Source organism: Python bivittatus, unplaced genomic scaffold (genome assembly GCF_059951505.1).
Source record: "Python bivittatus isolate LINGU-HERP-01145 unplaced genomic scaffold, Pbiv_v1 ctg000810_np1212, whole genome shotgun sequence".
NCBI classification, from domain to species: Eukaryota; Metazoa; Chordata; class Lepidosauria; order Squamata; family Pythonidae; genus Python; species Python bivittatus.
The window spans coordinates 1732568-1748040 of record NW_028277111.1 but is presented as its reverse complement, the minus strand read 5'-3'; the positions used below and the strand labels follow the sequence as shown (position 1 = coordinate 1748040).

General features: G+C 44.4%; 1 protein-coding gene across 4 annotated transcripts; it reads left to right on the top strand.

The window, feature by feature from the left end:
• The first annotated feature begins 17 nt into the window (after positions 1 to 17).
• Positions 18 to 11002, top strand: LOC103049612 (uncharacterized). Of its 4 annotated transcripts, none has more exons than XM_025176425.2 (7): positions 18 to 115; positions 1364 to 1446; positions 2485 to 2611; positions 4128 to 4226; positions 5312 to 5443; positions 8042 to 8721; positions 9823 to 10996. In XM_025176425.2, exons 2-7 carry the CDS (start codon positions 1417 to 1419, stop codon positions 10528 to 10530), a joined length of 1776 nt encoding a protein of 591 aa, XP_025032193.1. In that variant the 5' UTR covers positions 18 to 115; positions 1364 to 1416; the 3' UTR covers positions 10531 to 10996. The 4 variants fall into 4 exon arrangements, with proteins under 4 accessions (XP_025032193.1, XP_087985707.1, XP_025032194.2 ...); XM_088129581.1 differs by lacking the exon at positions 18 to 115 and adding an exon at positions 196 to 260 and having other exon boundaries at positions 9823 to 10997; XM_025176426.2 differs by lacking the exon at positions 18 to 115 and having other exon boundaries at positions 277 to 1446; positions 8045 to 8721; positions 9823 to 11002.
• The last annotated feature ends 4471 nt before the right edge of the window (positions 11003 to 15473 follow it).

The window sequence follows — 15473 nt, the reverse complement described above, 5'->3', positions numbered from 1 at the left end:
GAGAAGACCGGCACCGCCCCCCCGCGATTCCCCTTTCGCAGGGCAGGTGGGGACGCTGCCCCCCCCCACCTTTGCCGGCCTGCCGCCCAGGGCAGTCTCTGTCGGCGAGTTCTGGGTAAGGGCATTTAATCGGATTTTGTTTTAATCGCTCCTTGAGCAAAGGAGGAGCGCTTCTCTTTGGAAAACGGCGCGATTGTGGGGCAGAGCATCGGGGCATCTGTGCAGCCTTCAGAAAGCAAACTTTGGTGTTCGCGTCTTCGGTGCGTGGGAATCAGTGGCCAGCGGGAAGGGTGGGCCACCAAGGGCTTTTCTCTGGGCGTGTAATGAATTGCCCTGCAACGAAGTTTGAGTTTACTCTCCTCTGTGAAAAATGTGGATCCTTCCGGTAGGGGTAATTTTCGTGATTTAAGTTGTAAATGACCCTACTGGCAGGGTCTCAAATGTGGGGGGCCTGTCTTGTATTTTTGTCTTTGATCGATCGATCGATCAGTTTTTAGATCGCCTGTCAACAAGGTCCTTGGGTGCTCATCCCTTTGAGAGGAAGAGATTTGAACTCAAGACTCCTTTCATCGTCTCAGCTGCTTTTCCTGCCATTTGCTGTGCTTCCAGTTCTTGGATAAAAATGAAATTTAAAATAAAAACAGTAAATGTAACACTATTACATTTACTGTTTTTTCATTTTGTTTTTACTTTGCTGGTATTTTAATATTGCAAGTTGTAATTGTTTTTTTATTTTTAAAGTTGTAATTTCTTGCCATTTTATATTATCCTATTTTTTTTGTTTGTTTTGCCTGCACGAACCACTTTGGGAGTATTCTGTTAAATGATGAAATCTGAATAATACCTTTATAGATAAATAAGCCAACATTAACTAACAAATGTCCTGCTTCTTCCTGCTTGATCTTAGACGATAATATTTAGAAGAGACCCAGTTCCAGGCCTATGACCCAAATTTGAGACTTCAGACAACCATATATATACCTACATTCTACTTGGACTCATGTAACACATTTAACCAGATCAGTTGTAATCCTAGTGTTTGCATCCACACGACATGCTTATCTCAGTTAGTTTTAATCCTGGTTATTTTTTGTGGCTTAGTGGGTTGGGCAAAACATGAGTTAATTCAGTGATTGGCTGTTGTGTGAATCCAGCTATAATAAACTAGGCATTTGATACGAAGGTTTGGCTAAACCACAGGTTTTCTGTGTGGGGTTAATCTTGTTTCATGGAAGAGCCTTCTGCTCTGTGAAACCCTCCTTAGCTGCCTGGGACCTAATGAACAGCTCTTAGTATGTATAAACATGTTCAATATATGTATACATGTATAAACATCTGTATATCATGCTTTCTCCCCTAACAGTCAATGGAAAGGCCCTGGGCCAGGACTCTTGGCCTTCGACTATCTTTGCTGGAATGGAAACCATTGCCATGCCAGGAGTTCAGGTATTAGAAAGACAACTGGGGACTCATGAGGACTAGCCTCTTTCTTTTGTATTGTTGAAGCAGGATCCAAAGGAGTTTTGTCCCAAGCAGCTTTAAACGATGTAGGGAGGATCTGTGGGACTCCAGCAACCTTCAGTCACAGCTGATAAAGCCAAAGGTCAAGGACGATGGGAAATGTGTTCCCACAAGATCAGGAAGACGGCAGGTTCCTTGCTTGGAAAGCCAGCTGGGGAATGGGCTTGTGGCCTCATCTCGTGTCAGACTAAAAGGGGGAAATCAGGAGGAGTCTGGTAGCACCTTTTCCAACTAATAAATTTTATTAAAAGGCAGAAGTGAAATTTGTTAGTAGGAAAAGGTGCTACCTTTTTAGCTAATGTAGATTAACCCGGCTTTCCTCCTACGATGTCTGCAATTAAAAGGACAGAAACTTCATTTATTTTATGATTAGATTTACAACCTGCCTTTATTTCTGTACATCTTCAGGCAGCGTACCTAATGTTCCTGCCTGTTTTCCCCACCACGACACCCTTGTGAGGTGGGTTGGGCCCAAACCCAGCCAGCTGGCTTTCATGCCTAAGAGACGATGAATCTCCCGGGATTGCCCTTAAGGGGGGCAGTGGTGGATCGTGGTCTGCTTAAGCAGGAGTCAGGACAGGAGCCACGGGCCCTTAGCCAAGGAGAGCCCCGGTGAAGATGTTCAGTGGCTCAACTCACTTCAGGAACCAAGTCGATCCATTTGAGGTTGACGCAATGGACTGCACTCTTGTGGCCAAAATGGGCCAGGTTCTTACCCACTGAATTAACCCATTTTCTGGGTTTATAGAAGACCCCGAATCCTAAACTAACAACATTTGTGCAACTCCTGAAATTGCAAGAAAGACCTAAGATTCAGCTACTGCTCTTGAAAGCATCTTCCTCTTAATATTTGCTACTCAAAAAAGGTGCTCCTTCTGATTTTGGGCACCATAGAGAGGGGAATTTTGTTTTGCAGGCTGTGTGAAGACGGTCTCCACGGATGGTCAACTTTTTTTCTTTCAGGGACTGGTGACGTTCGAGGAGGTGGCTGTGTATTTCACCGATGACGAATGGGCCTTTCTGGATCCGAGCCAAAGAGCTCTGTATAGGGAAGTCATGCTGGAGAATTACGAGCTGGTGACTGCCTTGGGTGAGCCCCTGTCTTTAAATTAGGCAGCCATTGTAGCTTTTACTGGTGGTACCCTTTCAAGGCCATTTACGGAGAAATCCAGTGGGGTGTCTATGTCACAGTTTCTCAACCTTGGCAGCTTGAAGATGTGTGGACTTCAACCCCCAGAATTCCCCAGCCAGCATTCAATTCTGGGAGTTGAAGTCCACACATCTTCAAGCTGCCAAGGTTGAGAATCACTGCTCTATTTCTCTGACCTCTTTCTGAAGTTTCCTAGTGTCTGAATCGGGGGAGTCAATTGAGAACCAGAGTAGAGGATAAGCCACCAAAATCTTCCTAATGCTTAACTTAGGATTCAGAAGCCAGCGTCTGCAACTGCCCCAAATCCTCAGCACACTCCTAATTGGCCACCACAGAACCCCCAAATGAAATGATCATTTTTTTAAAAAAAGGACTGTCGTATTGCAAGATTCAGGAGTCTTCTCATGAGATCTCAGAAGTGAGTTCAACGACATCTCATGAGATTTGGGCAGTTTTTCATTTTACGGTGTTTACAGGCTGAAAAGATGGCTGCTTCACGCTGTCATGGGTCAGAAAGAACTTGGGAGCATTTAAAATATTTTGTCACTTGCATTCTTCGCAAGCATCCACGGGCAGTCGGTCATTGGAGTTCCTCCATACGCTAGATGTAGTTGAGGTGAAATGGTGAGAGATGTACATTAAACTATTGTGTTGAGCTCCTGGCAAGAAGTATCTTATGACCGTGGATTTCTGTTCGCTTTGCTTTGCACCTTCTTGTCAACTTCCTCCCACTTTGCTTCTTGGAGTGCCCTTTCTAGAACAACCAGTTCGTTGAGGCACCGAGAGCGACGCTGGTCGCTTGTAAGCATCGTTTTACTCCGCTGGATTTCGTCCACGTTGCCCCATCTGCTTTTCCTTGTAGGGATTTTCCCAGATTTTAAAAGAATGGCCAGGTGAAAGGGGGGAGGGACAGTAATAGGGCATTTCTCTCTGGCAGCCTATTGGCGCTGTGTGGGATGGGCGGAGCCAGAAACGAGAGGAAAAGAGGATGGGCCTGTCAGTTGGCTGAGAAGAGACTACCTGTATAATTTATTTATTTTTATTTATCGTATTTATATAGCTGCCCGTGTCGCATAAAAGTGATTCTGGGTGGTGTAATGGTATGTGGGAAAGACCTTGGGAGATGGGGCAAAGAGATGCTGCCAAGGGAACAGTCAGATAAGAGACGGCATAGCCCACACCTGGATAGTGGGCGGGGCAAGAGGCTCAGAAGGGACCCTCCCTAGTTCCTTGGACTGTATAGGAGATGATGGGGGAGGGAGAATTGTACTTTCAGACTTGCAAGATTCTGTCAATGTAGCTTTACAATAAAGTAGAATTAGCTGATCTGATCGTGCTTCCTGTCTGGTCTACCTGGTAAGACCAGGTCTGGTCTACCTGCTGACACCGATCAAGGCAGTAGACCCTTAACTGAGCTGCGCGCAATTCATAAATATTCATATGGGTTGCTTTTCAGAAGGACACCTGCGTTTGCGACCAGATCTCATCTCCTGGTTGGAAGAAGATGTAGAAAAAGAGCTCTTTGTTCAAGGCTGTGAAGAGGAAAGATTAGCAGGTAGATTTTAGAGACACGGCACAATCGTGAACCTTAATTGGGGAATTGAAGGTGTTTCCCATTTTGGCCACCTTCAGTTGAGTAAATTATTCGTCCATAGCAGGGATTGACAACCTACAACCTACACATCCCTCTGCCTGCAGTCCCCCCCGCCCCCCCGGTTTAAGATCCCCATTTTGCCCCTTAAAAATGCCCCCTATCCCTTTCAAAATTGGGCCATTTTTTTCTGGCTAAGTGCAGTGCAATGGTTTCATTGTTTTCCCATTTCCGTTTCTCTTTGCCCAGAAACTCCAAACTTCAGTTTTATTTCTTTAGAATTCTCTGTGAGGATTTTAGAAATCAGAGCTTCAGATTTCTTTTTCCTCTTCAAGGCTGCAATGGGAGCAGAAAGCTGAAGAGTTCTTTCAGGATGTTCCAAAAATATCCAAGTATAAAACAGCCATTGAGAATGTCCTGATCTTGGGTTGAATAGGCCTCTCTTCCAATGCTTGGACTTGAGTTGGGACAAAATAGGCTTGGAATATTAAACCATATGTAACAATTGGAAATCGAAACAAGCCTTTATTGACTTGTGGTTTTTGTTCTAGGATATAAACCTAGGTAGCATGATAATCCATATTCAGTGCTACCTACCCCCAAACTACAGAAATATGAAGCAGGGTGATGTTTTTTTGTCTTGCACAGGAATTCAGTTTTTTTTTTTTAAATCATCCTCTTGGCCAAAATTTCTCTAAGTTGGGTAGCAGTCAGAACAGATTATTGCTCTGTGTCCTTTTGTGGTCCTTGGTTGAAATTATCATTGTATAACAGAACTCTGGACATATTTTAAATTTTATCCTGTTAGAACATGTAGCACTGAAATATTCCAGCTGAACATTCTGAATGGGACTGTTTTGCTCAGAGCTTGAAACAAAAATTTTATTTTGTTTTGTATATATCCCTCTTCTCCCTTTGTGTTGGAGTTCAGTTTCCCACCATCCAAAGCTACTTTGGTCCAATTTCCTTTTTCTGTTGTATTATCTGACACTGTTTCTGCTACTATAAGCAGAATTTTAAGGATTTCCTTCCTTCCCCTTTATTCTCAGATGATGGACCTGTGAGAAATATCAGTTGGGAGGATTTTCAGCTGGAAAGCTCAACCTCTGAAGAAGATAGTGATGAATCCCTTCCAAGAATGATCCAAGAAAACAGTTCCTTCCTAACTGAGAGTGGTGGGAGTGAGTACTGATGATTAATCCATTATAGGAAACAATGAGGAAGAGATGGGGGAATGGTTAAAAGTACATCAGCCTCCAGAACTTCATGCCACTTGATGCTGTGCTGTGAGGAGAAGATGTGCACAATTACAGGTAGTCCTCACTTAACGACCACAATAGGGCCCAGAAAATTGGTGGTTGAGTGAAGCGGTCATTAAGTGAGTCACCACATGATGACCTTTTATGATGGTTGTTAAGTAAATCACTGTGGTCATTAAGCAAATCACATGGTTGTTAAATGAATCATGGTCATACCAATTGACATTTTTGCTGGAATTCACTTAATGATCACGTGATTTGCTTAATGGCTGTAGTGATTTGCTTAACAACCATCATAAAAAGGTCACGAAATTGCAATCATGTGACCGTGGGGTGGTGGTGCAACAGTTTGCGATGGTTGTAAGTGTAAGTACAGGTTATAAAGCACTTTTTCCAAGGTTGTCATTACTTCAGACTGTGGTTAAATGAATGCTCATTAAGTGAGGACTACTTGTATAGATCTCCCTTCAGTTGACTCTGGTCAGTTAACTCACTGAGCTTAAAACAGAGAACACACATAACAAAACAAGGAGTGTACAATTTCATAGGAATTTATCTCAGTCTGAAAAAAATAGAGAAAACCATAGGAATTTTGATTTGGAACCAGTCTGTACTTCTTGGTAAGCTAAGTTGAAAGGAGTGTATAAACTTTCTGCAGTCAGTATAAATGCTTCTAAGAATGTATGTGCAGCTTGCATGGATACAGGGCGGGTGTTATGGGAATTGTAATCTGTAAACTAACAGGTTTTGAGGATAGCAGGAAGAGCGGCTTTGTTTAACAGGATGGCGAGCTCCCTTTTGGCTTGCATGCTAAACAAAGGGGGTGGAAATGTGGGAGCGCTTGCTTCATTTGCCTGGCATTCCCACATTTTTCCATCCTTTCCCTCATTCAGTTCTTGTTTTGCTGGGAAAGATTTCTGATTGAAATCTCGCAGGAAGATCCCTTGGGGTCAGCCAGGTTAGCAAATAGGCCCTGCGGGGATTCCTGAAATGCTACTTTATTGTTGCAGGGTATCGTAACAGAACCTTGAAAGCCCGCTGTGCCATCTTATACTAAACAGCATCAAGGAGGGGTTCTTTTGAGTTTCTTTCTTATACTGTTCCTGGATTGTGTGATCTCTTATCCATGTCCCTCCTTAATGACTCTCTCATACCTTCCTCGAAGTCAGCTTTAAATGCATTTACACCCAGGGAACTTCTGTGGTTAAGGGGGGATCAGAGCCTGGGTCTCCCCACTTCTAGTCCAGCATCTTCACTACAACCCCATGCTGGATTTTGGGCTGAGAGGCAGGGACTGGCCCAAAATCTGCCAGAATAAAGCTGCTGTGGCTTAGAGGGGCCAGAATCTGGATCTCCACCTTCCTAATCCATCGCTACCCTACCTTCGCTCTTAGGCTGAGAGGGAGGGACTGGCCCAGAGTCCTCCAGGGTGCTCCCCTGGTTGAGGAAGACCAGAATCTGGGTCTCCCTGCTGCAAGTCCTACCCCTTCACTCCTACCCCACATTGCCTCTCTGCACTTTCTATTCTAGCAATTGTTTCATATTTCTTTGGCAGCGAAATAAAATGCTGAAAATTGGATACCCAAAACAATAGTCGTATTTGCTCAACAACTACTACTATTCTTTAGCGAGCAGTGTGGGATACTCCCAAATTGGGAAAGTTTTGTACTCAGAGTGTTTTGAATTGGAAACCCATTGCTCTGATAAACCCAGAAGTGACCAGTGTTTGGAATGGGGCCATCTCAGGTTCAGAAGATTTCTGGAACGGTTGGAACATTCTGCATTTCTGGTATCTACAGCAAAGTTTATTTTTATAAGTGTGAGCTTATAGAATGTGTGTTGTGCCTATACTTTCATGTTACACGCCTACATTTTGCTGCGAGATTCAGTGAGGAAATTACCAGTTTTGGGGAGCACAATTTCTACCTGGTTTGCTCAAAACAGGTGCAAAATTAAGATTAAATGCTCCTATTTTGCATTTAGTCTCTCTGAGCACCACCCCTTGTAGAAAAAAAATATAGCCTGACATTTTCAACTTCACCGGACATAGTCTTTGTAGCTTTTTTTGTATAATTTTATTAAAACTTTTAAAGAAGAGAATAAAAACTAATATAAAGTAAAGAAGAAAAGAGAAAAAGTAAAAAAGCAAAGAGAAAGCAAAAAGTACAAGAAAAGAAAAAAGTTAAAAATAGAAAAGAAAGCAAAAAGTTACAAAACAGTGGCTTCCAATATTCTTCACAGCAGTTATAAGTACAATTATATTTTAACCTCTCTCTCTAAAATTACATCAAAATACTCTTCTTTCTATGATCTATCCTGTCTGATCATCAAAACCATACATCACAAGTTCATTTTTTTTCATTTTTATGGAAAAAGTCTGCAGTCTTTGTAGCTTCTGAAGGCTTAAAGAACAAGGAGAAATTCCCAGCTGAAAAATATTACCAACCCCTGCTATAGGGAAACATAAAAGAAGGGGAAGTAAGCCTATTGCATGTTGACTGTTGGCTTTCCTTTTAACAGCAGACTCGTGCGCTTCCGAAATACCGAAGTCCCGTTCCTGCGACTTCCAGCCCCACGCCTTGCCCAAGACGGTGCCTCCATCATTTCTCCTCCTCCTGAAATCCTACATGCACGCACTGCTTCCAGTTCTTCAGTCGGTAATCAACCAATGTAACGCCTATCTGCTGAGCATCAGCCGGCAGCAAAGACGCAGAGACATGCTCGGCCGAGCTTTCCGAGAGTACCTTTTGAGCCTCCAAGAGGAGAGCTGTGCATCCCGGAGGAGAAGAGAAAGGGGGATTGCTGCTCTCCTTGCACTGTTGAGCGGGGAGACCATCTCGCGGCGCTGGTGGGTGTCGCCCGCCACCAGTCGCCATTGGTGGGAGAACTTTGTGCTGGAGAACCTGGAGGATGAAAAATGGATCGAGCATTTCCGGATGAGCAAGGGGACCCTCTTTGAGATAGCAGAGCTGCTCCGGCCCCAGCTGCATCGGCAGAGAACAATCATGCGGGAAGCCATCTCGGTCGAGAAGCGTGTGGCTATCGCGGTCTGGTGGCTTTCTAATCTGGAGTGCTACCGAGAGGTGGCTGTGCAGTTTGGTGTTGGGAGGTCCACTGTGGGAGAGATTGTCCTTGAGGTGTGCTTCGCCATCGAGCACCAGCTGGCCCACCGCACAATATATTTGGGGGATTATCAGCAGGTATGTGTTGGGGACATTTTATACCCCTCCAAAGAGAGGTGTGAAGCGAGAAGTCTTGCCATTCTGTTGATATTCCCCGCCCCCCCCGCCATTGCTGCATTTGTAAAAGGTTTGGAGATGTGTATTGAGTATTCCTCATTGCTAACTATGGGTAGGCCTCATTTAGCAACTGTTTGCAGTTACGACAGTGATGAAAAAATAACTTGGCGACCAATTGTCACATTTACAACCTTTGCAGGTCTGTAAGGTAAAGGAAAGTTGAAGTAAGATCATAAGCACAGTTGTAGTTTCACTTAGCAACCGCTTTGCTTAACGACTGAGTTGCAGTTGCAGTCCCAATTGTGATTGCTAAATGAGGACTACCTGTATTCATTTATGTCTCTTAAGATACTGAGTTTGTGGTGGATCTGAAATGCTATATGCTTCCCATTCCAGATACTCCAATTCCTTGAAGTAGTAAAGCTGATAGACCCATTCTGGGGAAAACCAGGGATTTTCCAGACAATCCCCTTCTGGAAGTAGGGGATATGCCCCCCTCCCCATAACAGAACAGATAGAGCCAGATTGCATCAACAGAACGTTTTCCATGCCTATAAAAATGCTTAAAATTATTATTTTCAAATTAAGAATTGTGATTTTGTTCACATGCTGACCCTTTTTCTGTTAGTAGAGATGCATGTGAAGAAGGGCATGGCTGACATTTGCCTTGCAAGGGTGAAAAAATATTTGTGTCACTGGCAAGAGTTGCACATTTCCTGAAGCCCCTGGATTCCCCCCTCTTGTGTTTTCTAGTGCGCATGCACATGTTTTCTCTCAGCCTCACATTGTAGCTTGAGATTTTTAAATACATCCATATGTAACTTGGCAGGTGCCATTTTAACCAGGATGGGTGCCCCTTCCCACTTTGCTGGTGTCCTATGTAAAACTTTGTTGACCTGTCCACCTTCTAAATCTCATAATCCATGAGGCAGCCATGTTGCCATGATGGCAGGGAATACGATAGATCCATCTGGAAGAGATCAGCGTGCCTTTGGCCTGTCTTGGAACTGCAGGAAGAAAACGAGATGCCCTTTTCTATACTTCCTTTTGTCTCCCTTGCAGATCATGGATGGTTTTCAGAAGATGGGATTCCCACACTGCATTGGTGTCATGGACAGGACGCATTTGCCCGTAGTTTCTCCTACAGCTCAAGCTGAAGATCCTGCTAGCCGCAAGAAATTCTGCTCCATCTTGCTTCAAGGAACCACTGACTACCTAGGCCGATTTATTGATATCGAAGTTGCTTGGAGTGGGAACAACCGTGATTCCTGGATCTTTGGTAAGTCTGCCTTGTGTAAGGCTATGGACGAGGGTACTTTTGTCCCGGAAAACCCTACACTCAGCCTTGGAGGTGTGGAGATACCACCATTAATATTAACTACCGGCGCCGACCCTTTGCGGAAATGGCTCCTGAAACCCTACGAGGGCCATCTTGACCGGAGGAAGCGTGCCTACAACAAAACGTTCAGGTGTTGCCACAGTGTTGTCGAGCAAGCTTTCGGCAGGCTGAAAGCAAGATGGCAGTGCCTCACTGGTCGGCTCCCTGTCGCAGAGGAGAACGTGGTGGCGGTGGTCACGGCGTGTGTCGTGCTGCACAATATCTGTGAGATGAAGGGGCACGTGCTGCAGGAGGGTTTGGAAGTGCCCAGCCCTGTCCTGTGGCATGAACCCAGTGAACGGGACTGCCTTTCTGATGACGGGGATGCCAAAGGAGGCGAGAAAGTACGTGACGCGGTCGCCGCTTTCCTGGCTGGAGACTTTGGGTGCTGACTGGGTTTGTTTTAATAAACCAAATTTGGATTTCCACTTTTTCTTCAATAAAATGGACTTGGAGGATGTGAATGGGCTTAATTTGTATGCAGCTACGTAAGGGACTTTATCCAAAACCCTCAACTGGAGTTCTTTAGTGGAATCATTCCGGAATCATAATCGTAATTATAATAATAGATGTCTGAGGGGTTTGTAACAGACTGTTTCCCTTTGGTAGATTGATCAATATTGGCAGTGCATATCATGTGAGGAATCGGACCTAAATAGCTCCACATAAGCTGGTTATATTAAAAAAAAAAAAAAAAAGTAAGTTACGTATCACAACTCCAATATAATTGTATCAGATTTGGACTAATATTTTTTAAAATGTATCCTTAGCCTCGTGCTCTCTTTGGCCCAGGTGGTCTGAGGTAAACTCCATATTAAAAAATCTCTTTATGTGATTCAATTCAGTCATGAGCCATTCAGTTATTCATTACTGGAGATGCCTAGATTTTTGAAAGTATATCTGGGACTTGGGTCTCCTAAAGTCTTAGAGTCACAGTCATTTACCTTCCTCTGAGAATGGTTTAGTGTTCCTTTTGTCTCCCTCACGAAAACCACAAATATATTATGGTGTGAACCATGGTGTAGCTGAATCAAAACTCAGTCTGCGTGATGTCTTCATGGCAAAATGCTGCCCCCTCTCTACAGGTAGTCCTTGGATTATGATGGCAATTGGGACCGGAATTTCTGTCACTAAGCAATGTGGTCGTAAAGTGGAATGTCATGTGACCATGTCACTTAGCAACAGCAATTGCGGCAATCCTGGTTGCCATCATAACCCGAGGACCAGGTGGGTTGTTAAGTGAGGTCCTCCTGTGATTGCGACTTCCAGCTTTCCCATTGATTTTGCTTGTGGGAAGCTGGTAGGGAACATCAGAAATCATTGATCACATGACTGCGGCTCACCACAGCGTAATTGCAAGCTGGGCGCTTGGATCGCAATCACGCCACCGTGAGGATGCTGCAAGAGCTGGGGGAAAAAACCAAAAGTGAAAAAAAAAAATCAGATTGCGTTAAAATCAAATCCAATTCATTAAAAAGAAGTGAGGTCAGGCGGTTGAGAATGCAATTGAACCAAAAGTGCGGTGCGCTCCGGAGATTGCAAGGCAGTGCAGGTGCGGGCCCTGTGTGGCAGGCAGGAGGGCCTGTTTGTTGCTCAATGGCACTGAAGGGGGTACAAGGCAATGTTTGGTGGCAGGACACGGAGGAACAGGCTCCAGCGTTTGTTGCTGGCCTTCCTGAGCCCTCCATGGAAGAAATCAGCACTGCTATGAAAAGGGGGAAAAAAAGGTGCTTAGTGAGATCGAATCTCTTTTGTAGCCCAGGCAAAGGGCAGCCTTCTTTCTTCAGCTCCAGGAAATGCAGAATTGAGTCAGGGAATGCAAACCAGAGGTCTCTGCTCTGTGAGTGTGTGGGCTGCAGGAAGAGCTTTTGCACCAACTCTCAGCTGGTGTGTCACGGGAGAAAAACTGTATGAGTGCTCCGAGTGTGGGAAAACCTTTCACCACAGGGCACACCTCTTTGGGCATGAGAAGACCCCCACTGGAGAAAAGCCGTGTAAGTGTTCCCCATGTGGGAAATGGTTCTCGCCCTGTAAGAAGATCCACGTAGGAGGAAAACCACACAGCAGCTCAGATTGCAGGAAACGTTTCCATCAGAAAGGGTCCTGCGTTACAGAGAACTCACGGGAGAAAATTTAAATAAATGCTCCGGAGGTGGGAAAAGGTTCAATGATCGGGGTTACCTCATCCCCCACCGACGAACCCACCCGGGTGAAAAGCCAAACAAGCGTATGGATTGTGCAAAAAGTTTCAGTCAAACTTCTTAAAAGATAAAAAGATACCACGGGATAAAGACTTTCATGTGAGCAGAAGGTGGGATCTCACACTACCTTACCAGCCCTCTCTGACTCTTGGAAAATATCCAGAAAATCCATGCAGGAGTATAAGGATCCAAAGGAGAGAAGCAGCTACGCAACTGAAGAGCAGTGTTTTTCAATCTCAACGACTTTCAAACGTGTAGACTTCGACTCCCAGAATTCCCCAGCCACTGGCATACAATTTGGGTTCTGCAGTTTATATTTTCCCCTTCATGGATCACTGCCTTGTCGTGGCGAAGGGGCTTGCGTAACTCAGTGAAGCCATGAGCTATACCGTGCAGGGCCACCCAAGACGGACAGGTCATGACAGAGAGTTCTGACAAAATGGGGTCCACTGGAGAAGGAAATGGCAACCCACTCTGGTATCCTTGCCAAGAAAACCCCATGGACAATGTCAAAAGGCTAAAAGATATGACGCCGGAAGATGAGCCCCTCAGGTCGGAAGGTGTCCAATATGCTACTGGGGAAGAGCGGAGGGCAATTCCAAGTAGCTCCAGAAAGAGTGAAGCGGCTGGGCCAAAGCCGAAAGGACGTTCAGCTGTGGATGTATCTGAAAGCGAAAAGAAGGTCCGATGCTGTAAAGAACAATATTGTATAGGTACCTGGAATGTAAGAACTATGAACCAAGGCAAGCTGGATGTGGTCAAACATGAGATGACAAGATTGAACGTCGACATCTTGGGAATCAGCGAACTGAAATGGACGGGAATGGGTGAATTTAATTCGGGTGACCATTATATCTACTACTGTGGGCAAGAAACCCTTAGAAGAAATGGAGTTGCACTCATAGTGAATAAGAGAGTGGGAAAGGCAGTAATGGGGTACAACCTCAAAAACGACAGAATGATCTCAGTGCGTATCCAAGGCAAACCATTCAACATCACAGTCATCCAAGTCTATGCCCCAACCACTGATGCTGAAGAAGCTGAAGGTGACCGCTTCTATGAAGACCTACAACACCTTCTAGAACTAGCACCAAAAAAAGATGTCCTTTTCATCATAGGGGATTGGAATGCTAAAGTAGGAAGTCAAGGAGTAATCGGAATAACAGGCAAGTTTGGCCTTGGAGTACAAAATGAAGCAGGGCAAAGGCTAATAGAGTTCTGTCAAGAGAACAAGCTAGTCATAGCAAACACTCTTTTCCAACAACACAAGAGACGACTCTACACATGGACATCACCAGATGGTCAATACCAAAACCAGATTGATTACATACTTTGCAGCCAAAGATGGAGAAGCTCTATACAGACAGCAAAAACAAGACCAGGAGCTGACTGTGGCTCAGATCATGAGCTTCTTACTGCAAAATTTAGGCTTAAATTGAAGAATGTAGGGAAAACCACTAGACCACTCAGGTATGACTTAGATCATATTCCTTGTGAGTACACAGTGAAGGTGATGAATAGATTTAGAGGATTAGATTTGGTAGACAGAGTGCCTGAAGAACTATGGACGGAGGTCCGTAACATTGTACAGGAGGCAGCAACTAAAACCATCCCAAAGAAAAAGAAATGCAAGAAAGCAAAATGGCTGTCTGATGAGGCTTTACAAATAGCTGTGGAAAGAAGGAATGCGAAAAGCAAGGGTGAAAGGGAAAGATATAAGCAACTGAATGCAGATTTCCAGAGAATAGCAAGGAGAGATAAGAAAGCCTTCTTAAATGAACAATGCAAAGAAATTGAGGAAAACAATAGAATGGGGAAGACTAGAGATCTCTTCAAGAAAATTGGAGATATGAAAGGAACGTTTAGTGCAAAGATGGGCATGATAAAGGACAAAAAAGGCAGGGACCTAACAGAAGCAGAAGAGATTAAGAAGAGGTGGCAAGAATACACAGAAGAACTATACAAGAAAGATCTTAATGTCCCTGATGTCCACGCTGGTGTGATCACTGACCTTGAGCCAGACGTCCTAGAGAGTGAAGTCAAGTGGGCCTTAGGAAGCATTGCTAACAACAAAGCTAGTGGAGATGACAGTATTCCAGCTGAGTTATTTAAAATACTAAAAGATGATGGTGTTAAAGTGCTGCACTCAATATGCCAGCAAGTTTGGAAAACGCAACAGTGGCCACGGGATTGGAAAAGGTCAGTTTACGTTCCAATTCCAAAGAAGGGCAACGCCAAAGAATGCTCAAACTATCGCACAATTGCACTCATTTCACATGCTAGCAAGGTTATGCTCAAAATCCTACAAGCTAGGCTTCAGCAATACATGAACCGAGAACTACCGGATGTACAAGCTGGGTTTCGAAGAGGCAGAGGAACTAGAGATCAAATCGCCAACATTCGCTGGATCATGGAGAAAGCACGAGAGTTCCAGAAAAATATCTACTTCTGCTTACTTGACTATGCAAAAGCCTTTGATTGTGTGGATCACAACAAACTGTGGCAAATTCTTAAAGAGATGGGAGTACCAGACCACCTTACCTGTCTCCTGAGAAATCTGTATGCGGGCCAAGAAGCAACAGTTAGAACCGGTCATGGAACAACCGATTGGTTCAAAATAGGGAAAGGTGTACGACAAGGCTGTATACTGTCACCCTGCTTATTTAACCTATATGCAGAGTACATCATGAGAAATGCCAGGCTGGAAGAATCACAAGCCGGAATCAAGATTGCAGGGAGAATCATCAACAACCTCAGATATGCGGACGATACCACCCTAATGGCAGAAAGTGAAGAAGAACTAAAGAGTCTCTTGATGAGGGTGAAAGAGGAGAGTGCAAAAGCTGGCTTGAAACTCAACATTAAAAAAACTAAGATCATGGCATCTGGACCCATCAATTCCTGGCAAATAGAAGGGGTAGAAATGGAAGCAGTAACAGACTTCATTTATTTGGGCTCCAAGATCACCGCAGACGGAGACTGCAGCCATGAAATTAAAAGACGCTTGCTCCTTGGGAGGAAAGCTATGGCAAACCTACATAGCATATTAAAAAGCAGAGACGTCACCTTGCCGACAAAGATCCGCATAGTCAAAGCTATGGTTTTTCCAGTAGTAATGTATGGCTGTGAGAGCT